General features: G+C 40.8%; 1 protein-coding gene across 1 annotated transcript in view; it reads right to left on the reverse strand.

Annotated features, from left to right (window-relative positions):
- Positions 1-2,675: 2,675 nt before the first annotated feature.
- Positions 2,676-18,763, reverse strand: part of SLC7A11 (solute carrier family 7 member 11) — a 363,535-nt gene continuing 347,447 nt past the window's right edge. The window contains exon 12 of the mRNA XM_040418452.1: positions 2,676-3,259. Within this exon, the coding sequence (XP_040274386.1) occupies positions 3,195-3,259 (65 nt within the window). The 3' untranslated portion in view covers positions 2,676-3,194. The remainder of the gene's footprint in view (positions 3,260-18,763) is intronic.

Raw genomic sequence — 18,763 nt, forward strand, 5'->3', positions numbered from 1 at the left:
CCTGTATGACCTCCCTACAACACCTGTGCATGCTCCTGATGAGGTGGCGGACGGTCTCCTGAGGGATCTCATCCCAGACGTGGACTAAAGCATCTGCCAACTCCTGAACAGTCTGTGGTGCAACGTGACGTTGGTGGATAGAGCGAGACATGATGTCCCAGATGTGCTCAATTGGATTCAGGTCTGGGGAACGGGCGGGCCAGTCCATAGTATCAATGCCTTTGTTTTGCAGGAACTGCTGACACACTCCAGCCACATGAGGTCTAGCATTGTCTTGCATTAGGAGGAACTCAGGGCCAACCGCACCAGCATTTGGTCTCACAAGGGGTCTGAGGATCTCATCTCGGTAACTAATGGCAGTCAGGCTACCTCTGGTGAGCACATGGAGGGCTGTGCGGCCCTCCAAAGAAATGCCACCCCACACCATTACTGACCCAATGCCAAACCGGTCATGCTGGAGGATGTTGCAGGCAGCAGAACCCTATCCACGGCGTCTCCAGACTCTGTCACGTCTGTCACATGTGCTCAGTGTGAACCTGCTTTCATCTGTGAAGAGCACAGGGCGCCAGTGACGAATTTGCCAATCTTGGTGTTCTCTGGCGAATGCCAAATGTCCTGCACGGTGTTGGGCTGTAAGCACAACCCCCACCTGTGGACGTCGGGCCCTCATATCACCCTCATTGAGTCTGTTTCTGACCGTTTGAGCAGACACATGAACATTTGTGGCCTGCTGGAGGTCATTTTGCAGGGCTCTGGCAGTGCTCCTCCTGTTCCTCCTTGCACAAAGGCGGAGGTAGCGGTCCTGCTGCTGGGTTGTTGCCCTCCTACGGCCTCCTCCACGTCTCCTGATGTACTGGCCTGTCTCCTGGTAGCGCCTCCATGCTCTGGACACTACGCTGACAGACACAGCAAACCTTCTTGCCACAGCTCGCATTGATGTGCCATCCTGGATAAGCTTCACTACCTGAGCCACTTGTGTGGGTTGTAGACTCCGTCTCATGCTACTACTAGAGTGAAAGCACTGCCAACATTCAAAAGTGACTAAAACATCAGCCAGGAAGCATAGGAACTGAGAAGTGGTCTGTGGTCACCACCTGCAGAACCATTCTTTTATTGGGGGTGTCTTGCTAATTGCCTATAATTTCCACCTGTTGTCTATCCCATTTGCACAACAGCATGTGAAATTGATTGTCACTCAGTGTTGCTTCCTAAGTGGACAGTTTGATTTCACAGAAGTGTGATTGACTTGGAGTTACATTGTGTTGTTTAAGTGTTCCCTTTATTTTTTTGAGCAGTGTATTATGTATGTGTTCTACACTGCATTTGTGTATATATGCTGTATATGTGTGTATATGCTGTATATGTGTGTATATGCTGTGTATGTGTGTATTTGTGACAAGTGTAAGCCTGTCCCTGAGTGACAGTCAGGGACAGGCTTACATTTATCACAAATACACACTGTCACTCTGAGTGTTAGTGACCCCACACCTATTCCTGCTTGTTTGTATGACATGATCCCTGAATTCAGTTTCTAGTTATGGACCAAGGAGTGGAACAGCAGAAAGTGCTGGAACCTGAGAGGTGAGTATCCGCTGGACATCAGATACTTGAGTCACACCCTTCCATAGACTCTTAACCACTTCACTAGCAACCACAAAAGTTCATACACAATTTTTTTAAACTTTTTGCTGAGGACAAGATCTAAAACTTTGTAGCCAAATCTGAATGTTCTAGAGTGGTTTTTGCCATGGAGTTGTCCCCAAGTTTCAAGTTTGGCCATAGGATTTACCCTTTGAATTGCAAAGTCAAAAATCTTGCAACTTTTTTTATTTTTTTATTTTTTTTTAGGTTGTGGGCATCATTTCTCTTCAGGCAGCAGAAAGGTTAGCCGGACTCCTGCGTATCCGTATTGGCTCTTTTTTATTTAATTACCCGTGTGGGGAGGTGTTATCAGTGATTGATCACATCCTCTGTGTAAATGTGTATACAGAGATAGCTGTCACTGATAACACATCCCCCCTGAACAGTGAAATCAGAAAGAGAAGATATTTAAATGAATATATTACAAGTTTTTTCCCATAAAAATATATCTGCTCAGCTCCTCTTACTCTATAACCTGCTGCCTGCAGATTGCATGGCATTTTGTGGTGCCAGGATCTCTTTAGGATAACCTAACGTGGCTGCATCTGTACTGTATGTCATAATTAGAGATGAGCGAATTGAATCCAACAAAGTGGAACTTGATCAGAATTTTCAGGATAAATTCGGTTCGCTGCGATGCCGAATTTCCTCGTGCTTCGTGGTAACAAATCGATTTAAATAGTGTAAAAAAACAAAAAAATCATACCTCCTCCTTTTATTCACCACAGGCCAGCCTTGATTGAAGATCTCGGCCAAAATTCTGTGCATGGTGACGTATGATGTCAACATGCCGGCTGGCGTGATGACGTCATCTCAAGCCGTGCGAGATTTCAAGCAAGATCTTTGAGCAAGATGGCGGCGGCAGGCCCGTCGCAAGCAAATGGAAGTGGTAATTATGGTTTAATTTTTTTAATGTTAATTTTACACTGTATTATTATTATTATTATTATCATGTATGAACGCGGCATCTAAGGGGTACAATGATGGGGACCGTCGCTATCGCAGATACCTGTCATCGCACCCGCTACTTACAAAAAAATGCACTTTGTGGCGAAGTAAATTGACGCAAAGCAAAATTTTGGGTAAAATTTGGTGAAGCAGACGAATAGAATTTTCCCAAACTTTGCTCATCTCTAGTCATAATGTGTGCAGCAAGTTAACTGTCAAAAATTAGCTGTCAAATTAGGAAAATATCCAAAGAGAAATCAGTGACAAGTGAAGGATGGCAGTGCCAGGTGACAGGTGCACGGTATCACTTCCCTTCATCTGGAGACATATGTTCTAATTATGTGTGCAAATAAGTGGGGGCATACTGAATGGCAGAGAATTTATAAATGTGTATGATTATAGACTAGACAAATGCAGGTTTATAGATATTAACAATTTAATAAAAAAGTACAGTGGAATAAATAAAATAGCAGCTCTGTTATCCTTAATGAAAAACTATTATAGAAGCAGTGATTGGTTCCCGTCTGTCTCCTACTACTTAATATCAACGCACCATGACAACAACTTGTGGAGCTACACATGACGTCTTCCAGCATATTCTTTGTTCAGGAAACATTTTTTTCAGCTGGCACAACCTCCAGAAGTATCTGCAGCGTTGTGTTGACCCTATCTGCAAAAGAAGAGAAATAATATTAAGTAAGTAGAGGATATTGAAGGAGGAGTTTCTCTGAGGATTTATCCATCAGTATTCATCATCTGGTAAAGCTTTTACCTGTCATAATACAATATACATAATGCATTTTTATTTTACATGGCATCTCTCTATGACATTCACCATCCCCATCATGCTTTATCCCAATAACATGGAAGGTCAAATTAATGGTCTCACTGCAAATGACTACAAGTGAAATAGAAAAATCAAAGATTGATGCTAAGAGGAAGTTTCCGAAAATGTATTAGACTTAAAGCCCTAGACGTTAGATTAGAACATTAACATAATGATAAATGCTTCTACATAAGAAGAAAAGATGCATAGATTTTGCTAAAAGCTATGGATAAACTGGAGCAGGAATATGGGTTCAGCAGAAAAGTAAAAGACAAAGACATGTGAAGAATAAAAAAGTAAAAAGAAAAGAATCTTCAAGATGAATACTATTGGCTCTACTAGGACCTATTTCTTCCACCTTTCTATCATATACCGTCCACATGATTGGGTCATAGAATATTAGAAGACAATGAAGTAGCACAAACACCAAAGCTTGATATTACTGAGTAATACGTCATGTTATTTGTCATCATTTTGTTGGGGTACAAGATTTCAGATGGCCATGTAAGCTGGAGGATCATATGACACTCATACTCAACCTTAGGATGACCTGACCCTGCACTCACTGATTTCCAGTAATCCATCTGCATTGTATTAAATATTGAAAGACTGCTGGAAATCCCTGCTTTCACATATATGTAGATACTTAGTATGGTTCTTTTAAATCACTTTTTACTCAGCTTCAAACAATTTTTAGTCTTAAAATGTTATCTGTTTGACAAGTCCAGCTGACATTGCCAGCATTGATGTATTTGACCTGCACTCCCGGTAGCCCTCAAGACTGCTGCTCTAAGGTTAACCAAAGAAGAAGTACAGATATTGCATGTTCTTTTGATTGACTCACTGACTTTATACATTGAACCTCAACTCTCGTAGTCACTAGCACAATGTGATCCAAGACCTTATATTTCTATAATGGCGCTTACCACCCCTAGAGATCATCCAGTGTTATATATGTCATATGTTCATAGTCAAAGAGACATAATATGACTAAATTATATCAAATTATATTGCAATTACATGGGTAAGTTAAAGATGGCCTGCACAATAACAAACTGTCCAATCCCAGTTTCTTTTAGGAGTGCAGTATCAAGCCAGTCCACACGAGAAAGCTATAAAGTATTAAAGGAATTGTCCAGTTTCTAAACAAACAAAAAAAAGTCATAAATACAAAAAAATTGAAATAAATAAAAACATGCAACTCTCCTTTTTAATACCCCACCGATCCGGGATAGATGCCCTGGTGTCCCCTGTCTTTGTTTATAAGTGGCCAACTTATGCCCACTGCAGCCATCAAGGTCACCAGTCACACGCTATACAATTGCAATGCTGGGCAGTGTTGCAAGTTGTACGGCACATGATTGTAGAGGCATTGAAGAAGTGAGTGGAGGGGGGAGTTATTTGCAGCTTTTTCTATATTTTTTTAACTGGCTCACTTCTGGGTTTGAAGAATGTATGTATGGGGTTAAAAGAGCGTGAATAATTTACATACAAATATCAGCTTAGGTTATGATCTGTTCATAAAAAAAAACTGTGGAGTTGGAAGTGATTCTAATTAGAAGCATGATTCAGACAGACATTTGAATTATCACCAAGTTTAGTAGCTTGAAAAAATGCCTATAAGTACAGTTTTAGCTATACATGTACAGTAGCTTATTGAAATATTCAGTCTATTTATACGATCAATTAAAATTCTCTTCTTCTAAAGTGCAATAAAATATTTATTAAAAAAAAGACAATACCATCCACCCACTCATCAGCATAACATCTCACAATCATTTAAGACGGAAGCTATGAAACTGAAGTGAGTAATTGCATTTTGCTCATTTATCTCATTTGAGGCTTATGTGTAAAAATGTCTTATATGGGGATTTAATATATAACTTCACAGTTATGTTCTGTGCATCAAATTCAGATTTACTGCTTGAGAAAGGCCTCATTGAGCCTGGCTGAAACTTTGCATGATGGGTAAATAAATGATCCACTTATAATTTTTCACCTATTCTGGGTGGCTTTCTTATTTGTTGGTACTTACCGATATTCTGTATCACATCGGGGTGCTACTTAAAGGGGTTATGCCATGATTGATTAAAAAAATAATTAGACATCATATAGAACATGGCGACACCTTTCTAACAAAGCCAGAAGCAGCCCTATAGCCCCCATAAATCCAGAGATCACCTCATTCACTCTTCCAATTGCTCTACTAGATTATCTTCTGGCAGCTCAGAGAATGTGTCCCTTCTGCTGCAGCTCTCTCCTTGTAACAGCCACAGCTTCTAACAGAACATATGGCTAATGGCAGTTGAAGATTTAAACTGAGCATGACGTACAAAACAAAATAAGGAAAGTAAACGGCTCATGGTACTATAGAGATACATTTTATTAAATAGCTCACTAGCTATACTAAGTGTTTAATTACATGCAATTACAAAAGTATTCAGGTCCAGGTGCTGGTTTGAAACATGTAGAATATGTTTTGGGACACAACCCCCTTTAATACTAAGAGAAGCAGCTAAAAAGATATCTTACCACATAGCTGAGGAAAGGTATTTGAAATGATTCTATATACATACATTGGTGTTAAATATAATAAGTGTAATAATTATTTACTTGTGCTTTTAATCCCTTCATGACATCGGAATATTGGGTCTTTAAAGATGGCGCTCGCTCCGGAACAGAGCAAGCACCATAGCTGTTTTATACAGCAGACACCCGTAACTAATGACCACAATTGGCGGTAATGCTGATCGCGGACATTTAACCCCTTAAATGCCATGGTCAATTGGAGAAAATTCCATTAATCTATACAAATTAAAATCTGATGATTGCATATTGTGCTCCACTTGGGGACCTAAAAAAAATTAAAAATTAACAAAAAAATTAAAAAATATATAAAAATTCTAATCACCCCCCTTTACCTAAAATCTAAATCAAAATACTTAAGAAAAAAAAAAAAAACTTGGGCATCGCCGCATGAAAAAATGTCCCTACTTAAAATGCAAGAAAAACTTTACATATGGCTTTCCAGCTTTCCACTACATCGTATGCAATATTAACTAACTGATGGCATTATAAAGTGCAACTTGTCCCACAAAAAAAAAAAAAGTTATGGCTCCAGGAAGGCATGGAGCAAAAAAAAATCCTCAACCTCAAAAATGCTAAATCGCTGCATCATGAAGTGGTTAAAGGTTTTTCTGGGATAACAATATTGATGACCTATCATCAGGGTAGGTCATCAATAACAAATCAGTTAGGTTTGATTCCGAGTAGAAAAAGTAAGTGTTGCAGCCTCTTCCTAGGCCAATGATGTTGCATTCATCTGTCACATGGCCTTACCCACTGAGGAAGGGGTGTATACCCTGAAACGCGTTTGGTTCTTTGGGACAGTGAGCTCGATTTTAATTCAAGGATTCGTATACAGGATTCATCTACTTTGTCATCGATTGCAGCTCTATGGAGTAAGAGACTCGTATACAGGATTTACCATTGACTGTCTTCTAACTGGATGCGTGGAGCACGAGATCCAGGATTACAGAGAGCGCTCGACACCATACCTCTGAAAAGCCGAGGAGTCATGTGGAGACGTCACGTGGAGACTCCATACAACGTGGGACCCCGTGTTGGGCAAAGCGGCACGAGAGCCGAGCGGACTGTCCGGCTTGTGACGAAGAGTGGTAAAGTATCACCTGCCACTGTCTTTGTATTGTGGGTGTCCTGCTGGGACATAGAGACACACCAACGTTTGCTACAGCTGTGTTGGGCCATTGAATAGTGCGCATTTTGCGCTGCCGGAAAGAGGCAGGAATTGTCAGTTTTATTATCCAGACACACCGGAGCTCATTGCTCGATTATACACATGGGATTGTGATATACGCAGTACTACTATCTCTAGAAAAGGCGGTCGTCCTATGTTATAGAGGTTGCACCGGGACTCTCATCTCTCGGTTTTCATTTCAGTCAGATGTCGATCTGGGATACTGTATGTTTTTATTGCATGATTTTTATTGTATTGGTTTTATCCATATTTTATTAAATATCTGGCCTACTCGCCATAGTACTGTCTACATTTTCCTAGATTTGGAGTGCCCCTCATCTCCTTATCTTATTCTAATTTATAAATTAATTCTGAACATAATAGACAAAGTACATTTACGTACAAGACCTCACGCTTGTTATACTGCTAATGTCCTAGGTCTCGTGGGTGAGAGTGATGTAAATAAAGCCATCAAATCTTTGTGCAGTACAGTAGACTATACTAATGAATCTGGGCCATGGTTTTGTCTATGGAAAAAAAAGACAAGTGCACTGAATCAATTAGAACGCCACATTTATCACAGTTCTGTTTGGTTCAATTAGTTTGTAAAGGACGGCAGGAATGCCAGAACACTGCAATAGAGGGAATGTATTGTCCTCTAGACCTTAAGAGTATCAACTAAAGTAAACTCAGCACTGCAGTAAAGAGCATTTTTCATTCATTGCTTCAGAGGAAAACTATAATGCGCTATAGATACAGTTTTTCTAAGAACATGCTTTATTACTTTGGAGGAGATGGTAAACTGTACTTAAGTACTTGAAATTTATTGAAAAATAAACCCTCAACAACAGCTGCATCGCAAACATGTTCCAGAGGATAATAACAATTTTCAGGAAGTTGTAGTGTCATAAAATACAGTAATCTAATGCGATATTGATCACAACAGCTTTTTAAAATGTGTACTTGCTGCTTGAATTGAAACGTATGTTAGAAGTACAAAACAAGAATAATAGGACGACACAAAGAAACCTAAAAAGAAAGACAATAGTCTTGCAAACTCATTCATTCATTGGCAACACTTTGTGTCACCATTTATTTAGCCATTCTGTCCCACACTAACATCTACTCTAAACTTAAAAGGGTTCAGCTCCGAACCCCAACATATCCCCATTTTCACCCAGGCAACCCCCTGATATGAGCATCGGAGCACCGATGCTCTCATTTGCCATGCTCTGAATTGCGCAGGACAAAAGCTTTCCATGGAGATCCGGTGATGTACTGGTCTCTTCATAAGGTAAGCTAGGTGGAGGCTTCAACCTAGCAGTAAGCTCGGTGACCTCACCAACACTAATGGGAGGGATTTAGCACTGCCCTAGCCTGTAAAACGGCTAGGGCAGTGCTAAAGCCCGCCCATCAGTGCCAGTGACATCACCGGCAACACTGCTAGGTGGAAGCCTCCGCCTAGCAGTGTGAAAATATAAACAAACAAGCCCTTGCCCTGTGAAATCCAGCGCAGGGCAAGGGAGAGCATTGGAGCATTAAATGCTCCGATGCTCGTGTTAGAGGGGCTGGAGGGGTGAAAATGGGGTTATGTCCGGGTTCAGCTCTGAACCCAGACGACCCTTTTAAATCAACCTCTTTCATCCAAGGCTGAAGGAAATCACTACCTATCTGCATACTATTTCAAGCAGGGAGTCATCCTGCCAGGACAATGCTCCAGCACTTTTCTTTGGCAGGCAGGGTGCTCTTATGCAAAGCACCCTGTGCCTTGCCACTTTCAACTTTCATCAGGATGTGAATACCATGACAGTGAAGAGTTGCTACCATTTACTCTCGTATCCCAAAGACCGCTTCATGTTTACAGCCAACATGGTGCTGACATTTTGATAAAGGTCAGCAAAATGCAGTGAGATCCCCAAAAATACATACACTATGCCGATTACAGTGCAATCCAAAGGTCGGAGGGGTCATGTACGGGGAGTCTTTCCTCTTTTTGTGGGTACAGGCTTAGATGAGTATTCAAGGTATTATTTTGGAGGATATTTTAAGTGTGTTGGGGTTTTCAGAGGAGCATTATTGCAATTAGAGATGAGCGAATCGAATCAGACAAAGAATCCGAATTTCAGGAAAAACTAATGCGAATTTCCTCATGCTTCATGGTAACGAATCACAATTTTTCCTAAAATGGCAGCTACAATGGCGGCTACATGTGTGAGGACATGGGGCAAGGAACTCTGGAGAGGCGGGCTGACCCATAATGCCATGCATGCAGCCAATCAGCAGTCAGCCCTGTGATGACACAGCCCTATAAGTGTGATCCTCCGCTCTGGACTTGCAGAAGCGCACGGCATTATCATGATTTATAATGCTATGTGTCTCTGCATGGCCTTTTTTTCCACAGAATCATAGTGACATCAAGCTATCAGTATGATTCTGTAGAAATAAGCATTATAAATCATGATAATGCTGTGCGCTCCTGCAAGTCCAGAGCAGAGGATCACACTCACACACAGAGCGTGATTCCCGCAATGGACTCGCTCGTGTGAAACAGCCCCTAGAGTCAGACATTTTCAAGCGTTCTGAGAACGGACAGACGTGAGAAGGCGCTAGGGACAGCAATTGGAAAAACCTGATTGTGAAAAAAAAAAGAAAAAAGGATTTATAAGTGCAAGGAAAGGATAGGGAGGAATCATTTCACAGCATCTTAGTGCAGGGAGAGACATCAGAAGGCACTTTGGTAGTGAAATAATACAAGTGCAGGGAAAGATTATTTAGGTATCCAAATAACCATTATACAGCTCTGTCATTCCAGCAAATTGTTCCTGGGGTGCAAGTGCGATGTTGAGAAGCCTTTAGTGGCTTATATCTTTTCAAATAAGAAAAATATATATGCAGTTCACATCTGCAGTTATATATGTTGAAAGCGTACAGAAAGAAAAAAATATACGCACTTCACTGGTGCACTTATTTGTGGAAAAGCGTTTAGTCTGCTATTTCATTATAGAAATAAAAAAACATACGTACTTCACTGGTGCAGTTATTTGTGGCAAAAGGGTTTAGTGGCCTATTTCAATATAGAAAGAAAAAAATATATGCACTTCACTGGTGCACTTATTTGTGGCACAAGCATTTAGTGGCCTATTTCATTATAGAAAGAAAAAAACATACACAGTTCACTGGTGCAGTTATTTGTGGCAAAATGGTTTAGTGGCCTATTTCAGTACAGAAAGAAAATATATACGCACTTCACTGGTGCATTTATTCTGCTAAAAGTGTTTACTGGCCTATTTCAGTACAAAAAGAAAATTATATTCTCAGTTCACGTCTGCAGTTATATGTGTTGAAAGCATTTACTGGCCTATTTCAGTACAGAAATAAAAATATATACGCACTTCACTGGTGCATATATTTCTGCTTCTACCCGGGAAGTAGTGGTGCAGGGGTTCACAGAAGTAGAGGCGGTAGCAGTAAGTCAGTGCGGCGGTTATATGTGTTATTTTGTATTTCAGTACAAAAAGAAAAAAACTTTCTCAGTTCATGTCGGCAGCGGTTATATGTCTTGAAAGCGTTTAGTGGCCTATTACAGTACAAAAAAGAAAAACATATTCTCAGTTCACGTCAGTGGCGGCTATATGTCTTGAAAGCGTTTAGTGGCCTATTTCAGTACAAAAAGGAAAAATATATACCCATTTCACTTCTACAGTTATATGTGGTGAAAGCGTTCAGTGTCCTATTTCAGTACAAAAAGGAAAAAAATATACGCACTTCACTGCAATTATTTCTGCTAAAAGCAATTACTGGCCTTTTTTAGTACAAAAAGAAAAATATATACGCATTACACTTCTGCAGTTATTATTATTTCAGTACAATAACAAAATATATTCAGCATTCACTTTTGCAGTTATATGTGGTAAAACCTTTAGTGACATTTTTCGGTAGAGAAATATATATATATATTCATCATTCTCTGTTGCAGTTATATGTGGCAAAACCTTTAGTGAAGTATTTCGGTCGAAAAACAAAATATATTCAGCGTTCAGCGCTGCGGTTATATGCAGTAAAATCTTTATTGACGTATTTTGGTGGAAAAACAAAATTAATTCAGCGGTCAGCACGGTAAAATCTTTATTGAAGTATTTCGGTCGAAAAACTAAATTTATTCAGTAGTCAGCTCTGCGGTTATATGCGGTAAAATCTTTAATAACGTATCTTGATGAACTTCGCGACTCTTCCGGGCTCAAAGCTATCTTGCTGCTTTGTCTTCTCATTGTCTGTAGCTACTAGAGGCCTGCTCATGCCAGGCAGGTTCCCCCAGAAGTATCTTGGTCGATCAGCAGCCGATACCGCAATTGCATAAATCTTGACAGGATTCGTCTCCAGGTGGAGAGAAATAGTTTTTTGGAATGCTTTCTCCGTCGTAACCACGTCTTGAATAAACAGAAGACTGGCGGATTCTCTCCTGCTAAGCAACACTTAATTTTTATTACTAAATGTATTAAATATTGAATATTAAATTGAACCAAAACTTGATTAAAATTATAAGAAAGTAAACTTAAATTCACCAATATATTAATTCCCAATCTTCGAGGGAAATTCAAGGACAATCAATTTGCCAAGCCTTTTGTGCCAGAGGACTTGTATTATTAAATCATGTTTTAAGCAACAATTTATAAAGTTGAGAAATTTTAACCTTCTGTTCTTTTCCCTATTCCCTATAAATGGATAGACGTAGCGGCCACTTTGTGGCCTTCTCATGCTTCTGCCACCCCCACAATCTCTCGTCGTTGTACCACTCTGTGTCCTCCTCATGCTGCTGCTGCCACCTCCACACTATGTCACCTTGCCACTCTGTGGTCTCCTGATGCTGCCGCCACCTCCACACTCGGTCATTGTGAAACCTTGTGGCCTCCTCCTGATGCTGCTGCCACCGTGACCTCTACACTATGTCATTTTGCCACCCTGTGGCCTCCTCCTGATGCTGCTGACATCGCCACCTCCACACTCTGTCATTGTGCCACTCTGTGGCATCCTACTGATGCTGCTGCAGCCACCTCCAGACTCTGTCATTGTGCCACTCGGTGGCCTTCTCCTGATGCTGCTGCTGGCGCCACCTCCAGACTCTGTCATTGTGCTAATTGGTGGCCTCCTCAAACTGCTGCCACCTCCAGACTCTGTCATTGTGCCATTCAGTGGCCTTCTCCTGATGTTGCTACTGCTGCTGCCACCACCTCCAGACTCTGTCAGTGTGCCACTTGGTGGCCTCCTCATACTGTTGCAAACTCCAGACTCTGTCACTGTGCCACTCCTGATAAATAAGAAGAAGGGCAGTGGTCGAGGCTCACCTGGTCTGAGATGTAGGCACGGAAAATCGCCAGGAACTCAACGATGAAAGGAATGTAAGTAAAAGAGGAGATCCAGCTTCCAAACGACCATATAAATGCTTTAATGAAAAAACGTGCTAAAATCCGGACATGTACATCAGGTACATGTCCGGATGTACATGTCCAGATTTTAGCACGTTTTTTCATTAAAGCATTTATATGGTCGTTTGGAAGCTCGATCTCCTCTTTTACTTACATTCCTTCTCCTGATACTGCTACTGCTGCTGTCGCCACCTCCAGACTCTGTCATTGTGCCACTCTGTGGCCTCCTGATGCTGCCACCACCTCCACACTGTCATTGAGCCACTCTGTGGTCTCCTCATGCTGCCACCACCTCCAGACCCTGTCATTGTGCCACTATGTGACCTCCTGATGCTGCCACAACTTCAAGACCCTGTCATTGGGCCACTCTGTTGTCTCCTCATGCTTGTCCCACCCTTCCCACTTCATGACTCGACCACTATTTTGCCTTTCGACCTGGCTAAAAATATCATTTGACCCTTCTTCTGATCTGTCAGAAGTAAGGAAAAATTAGACGCACAATGGATCCTTTCTGTGTAGCATCTGTAAGGCCTGTATGGTCCCTTCAGAATTGGCTTATGATTTGGTAGCCAAAAGCAGGAGAGGGTACAAAACACAAAAGACATGCAAATATTCCATTCACGTGTCATCTCTGTTTTAGATCCAGTCCTGTTTTTTTTTTTTTTGGCATTAGCAATACTGATGGATTATTGAGCAAATGCTGACCGAGTGAAGGCATATGCTCCACAGTTTTTTGTGGGTTATTGTTCTGAGGAATCAAAGGAAGGGCAAATTAATCAGTGACATCAACACATTCATACTTGAGTTATTTAGTTAGTTTTGGCCCCGTGACTTCCCTAATAAGCGAAGTGTGCAGTGATTCTAAGAGCGCACCTGTTATCTGCATGTCATACGGACTCACAGTATTATTTCACTACCAAAGCCGACTCCCTATGCGTGTTACTAAAAGGCACAGTCTTCTACACCACTATAAAGGCTCTTAGCAGCCAGGAAATAGCAGTTTTTAACATAATTCGCCCCAAATATATTCGGATCGAACCAAATTTTTCTTGAAAAATTTGGCGAACCGGCGAATCAAATTTTTTAAAAATTCGCTCATCTCTAATTACAATGTAAGGGATGTGATTTTACTGTGTTGGGCTTGACTACATGCAACTATTACTAAGGTGAGTGCTATGATTAACTTTTACTGCAAGTGCTATAGTGCATTGTAGCTGTGGTAGGGCTTACTATCACTGTGGGATGTACTAAGGGGGCACTACTATTGTGTTGAGGCCTCTCAGGGGGCTATTTCACATATTAGAGGACACTTAATGGGTGCACTATTAGTTGGAGGCACTATTATGGTGTGGCATGCACCAACGACATTATTTTATTAAGTGTGAGGCTGTAAAGGGGCAGTATGGGCCCACTTATACCTATAATGGGGCACAGTGAAGGACACTATTTCAGTGTTGAGGCCACTGAGGGGCTACTGTTGTGTAGGACACAAAGGAACGTTACTATGTTGAGAACTATTACCACCCATCTGGGAAGTTAACTTATTGGCACTATTATTTTTGGGTTAATCATAGTTATGACACCATTGTTTCTGAAGTACAGCATTTGGGAGAGAGCAGTAACAATAATAGGGAAAGCAGCAAGGTGGCACTAAGAAAGGTGTGGCAAGATGGAAAGTTTGTGTAGAGGCTGAGAAATAGGTCCGGAGGATGCTGGAAAAGTAAAAAATATCTCAGCAGCAGAGACAAGTCATACTATTCAAATAATTTGCCATACATGTAATACAAGGACAGCTTATCTCCACCAGCATCTCTGTGTTAAAGGGGTTGCACCATGAAAAAATATTCTAAATCTTTCAAACCAGCACCTGAATCGTTACCAGGAGCAACAGAGCAGGACCGAAGGATGAGGCAGAGGCGTATTCAGCCAGGCAAAAGGTCAGGGCAGGCGGCACAGGAACAGGTCAGGCAATCCGAGTCGGCAACAGGAGAGTCAAGACAAGCAGGCAGGGATCAGACGAGTAGCAGAATCCAGGAACAAGGTATAAGTCAGGAGCGCACGTGAGTATTAGGAGCTTACCAAACACAAGGACCTTGACACAGTCATCTGGGAAGATGGCTGAGCCATTTTAGTACCTGCAGGAGAGCCTGGGTTGGTCAGCGAGGTCACATGACCCAACCCATGCAGCCCAGGGAGTGATGCGCGCTTCCCCTTAGGGCAGTGTAACAAGAAACCATAAGCAAGCATGCTGTGGACAGAGCTGAGTGGAACCTGTGGAGCGGAATCCTCTGCACCACAGCACGTACAGCGACAGAGTCCAGAACTGCAGCGGTGGATGGAAGGATCACCACTGAGCACGGCGCCAAAGACCACGGCGGTAATAGGGGAAACAGCGGCGTACAGCAACTGCTGTTACACTAATTGATGTGGTTGCACATGCTCACTTTAAATCTTCAACTGTCACCAGCCCTTCTGTTAAAAGCCATGGCAGCTAGAGGGAAATTGCTGCAGTATAAAGGACACCAGTCCTGAGAAAGGACACGCCTCCTGAGAAAGGACACGCCTCCTGAGAAAGGACGTCACCTGAAATAAATCTAGCAGAAAAATTGGAGAAATTAATGGGGAGGCCTCTGCTTCCATGTGAGGTACAGGGCTGGTTCTAACTTTGTTAGAAACATATTGTCATATACTATGTTATGTCTGATTTTCCTTTTTTAACATCAGTCATGGCATAACCCCTTTAACTCAGAGGGGGAGCCACTCACTAGGATGTCCATTTTCCCTAATAGAGTATATGGACAATGGTTGTCTTCATCACACAGCTCCTTATTGAGTCCATAAAAGGCAATCTAATAGAAAGTGTGAGTCAATATTATTTGTCATTGAAGGTGGATGTGGGTTCCTTTACTTACAGAGCTTCAAAGCAGTTGGTGACTGTGCTGCATGATATCACTGACGAGTATTAGACTTCTAACTTGTTGTGGCATGGGTTTTAAAAGCTGGTTCCTACAAGTTTGTAAAATAATATCTATAATAATAATCAATACTGATAAAATGTTCTACAGCCATGGCGAGGTTTGCGTCAACTGAATTCTGAGACCCTAGTGTTAGTTACACATCTAAGAAGAGACATGGACAAGGCAGACACTCAATGGATAACACAACAGAAGTTATAAAATAATTAAACCTATGGTGCTAACCCACTGTGTGAACTGTGTGAAAGCTAGGGGGAGACAGTCTTTTTCAACACCATCCATAGACATGGGCCCTAATGACAATACTGGACCTTAGGTGAATAAAGATTGCCCAAAAAAACTTTTTCTGCATTGTAAAAGAATCCCTGTGCAACCTCGAAATGTTAACACAACACGGGATTGGTCAATACTCTGTGTCCAGATGCCAACCTCTCACCAGCAGAACACAGAAGGAACCTGGGAGTTGTGTTAATCATTTTCTTACTAGCTGCCTATGATATTAATACGGTATTGATTGTAAAACCACCATGTTGCACATACGTCAACACATCTATGAACATTTCACAATAAACTATGGCAATGTCTGCACTGGATGAAAGGGCGAAATGCTGATTGTGAGAGACACAATCAATACTTATAATTTCTTCTTCCAAGTAACTGGATGGCAAGTTTATCTAGGGTATGTTGTATAGTTGTTATCTATGGATGGTTTCAAAAGTTAGTTATGACTGGCTGAAGTGGTCACATATCCATCTAGAGGGAAATCTTTTATTACTTAAACCATTCTTAAACCATTCTCAGGATTTTTTTTTTGCTTTTTTTTGCTTTTTTTGCTTTGAACTGGCAGGACAAAGCCTCTAACTTCATCTGTAATCTCTGGAACTCTAGTGATATAGCACAGGAGAGATGTTAGATAAGGCAAATCCTACATATAAGAAGGATGAGATCAACATGTCTAAAGTGGTTCCAAGGAGTGGTCAATTACAGTACTTAATTTACTGATTAATACTCTGTTGATCACATTAGGGGCTTTCTATGGTTTACTAATGAAAATGTCATTGCATCTTCTTTAAAATATACAGGGGTACATTTATTAAGACCAGCGTTTTAGACGCTGGTGTTAATAAAGTCCTAATCTGGCGGTGGTTCCGCCGAAGTCCACCTCTACATAACTTTGGTGTATCCTGCACCAGTTCCAAATATAAGACAGCTTCCTAGCTATCTTACATTTAAACTTTATTCTACACCTCAATCAGGCATAGAAAATATTGAGACCAGCCTGCAAGCCCGTCCCCTTCCCCGCCCACCACACGCCCAATTTTTCAGACCTAGCATGAGAAGTCGCATATTGCGGTGCATCTAGCTGTTGCGCCGCAATCTGCATCTGAAATACGCCTAATATAGACGTATAGTCTAGTACAGCTTAATTGACCCTCATAATCTCTTTTTTCAGAGGTGTAACTCTAAAGTTCTGACCCGTAGAGCAAAAAATGTAACCTGATCACCACCATGTGCTATTTTAATATGGTTGTCTTCTTATGGGTTGGACAGATCTTTAGCCCACTTAGTAACCAGAGCCTGGGTGCAACTGCTACATCTGCAACATTTATGGTATTATGGCAGTATTACTTTATGCAGCAAAGCATATTTATTTTCAGTTTATTATTACGACTGTATTTAAGTGACGATAGACAGATAGATAGATAGATAGATAGATAGATAGATAGATAGATAGACAGACAGAGAGAGACACAAATACAGACCGATGATAGATAGATACACATATAGATAGATAGATAGATAGATAGATAGACATTTCTTTATATGTTTTCCTGATTATTCAAATTTCTCATTTGCAGTATTATGAAATACATATAAATTAAGCAATCCTATATTTATCTAATAAATACATTATACAGTTATCTATTACCAGAAGTAGATACATAAGAGTATAAGCATCAGATAAAATGTTCTAAGTGCCTTTAAAAACAAGTCATTTTGTCGCGTAAAAGGTAAACAAAACTGATTCAATACTGCCATCTAGTGGTACAAATCTCAAGTTTGCAGCAGGATTAAGGCAGAATTCTTTTAGCTTCCAACCAGAGAACCAGGGACCATAGCACTGTAATGAACGTATATACAAAGGAAGCTAAAAATCTGCAGCATGTGTACTGTACTTTTAGAGTTCTGATACCGAATAAGGTATTAACTAGTATTCAGCAAACCAAACCATCAGAAATGGAATACAATCCGAAATTTAAGGAAAAATTTGATTCGCCACAAATCCGAATTTCCTCGCACTTCATGTTAACAAATCACTTTTTCCTAAATTAGTGGCTGAAAACCTCTCCGCAGTCAAGTGGATGAGGTGAGTAAAATGTTTTATTTTTTTAAACCTCCTGAGCACCTGAATGTGAGTCTCAGATGCCGCAATCAGTGTTGAACGCAGCATCTGAGGGGTTAAATGACAGGGCGGCACAGTCACCGTTTCCCATCGTTGCGCCTGCTCCATACAATTGAAAGCAATTTGTGACGGAGTAATTCGTAACAAAATCGAATTTCTTCACAAAGTTCGGCGAAGCTGCCGAATCACATTTTTCAAAACTTTGCTCATCTCTAGTATCTACTACTAAGATTGCTTCCAGAATCTTCAGTTTATGAATTGCACCAAATCATTTGGCATCAATAGTAACTCTAGACCGTGCTGTACATGTATTTCATCAAGACTTGCTATAAGAGAATTATAGAAACTTCTGCACTGCAAGAAAATCATCTTAAATCTCATTAACATACCAGTCTATCAATAACCATAGCAACCGGTTAAAAGTTGCTTTACTTAAAAAAAACAGGTTTAAACATAATGAGACGTGCAGTATTATCTGGGAATATGTGTTCTTATGTATGTGAACCACTTAACAGTACCACAGGCATCTAAAATCCCTCATAAAGTCTCTATACTGTATTTATTTAAGGTACTAGAAAAAAGTAAATGAAAATTGTGGCTTATTATTTTAAATGAAGTTTAAAGATGTCTCATTAAAGACAACCGTTACGAATTAATGGAAAAGCGACGATCTGCTGAATGGTGTGGGTCAGACTCACAGCAATTAGTTCATGTGAAAACGGTTTTCTAAGACTTGAATACTTCTAGTATCTGATCGGTGGGGGTCCAACCGATCAGCTGTTTGAGAAG

This window comes from Bufo bufo, chromosome 2 (assembly GCF_905171765.1).
Source record: "Bufo bufo chromosome 2, aBufBuf1.1, whole genome shotgun sequence".
NCBI classification, from domain to species: domain Eukaryota; kingdom Metazoa; phylum Chordata; class Amphibia; order Anura; family Bufonidae; genus Bufo; species Bufo bufo.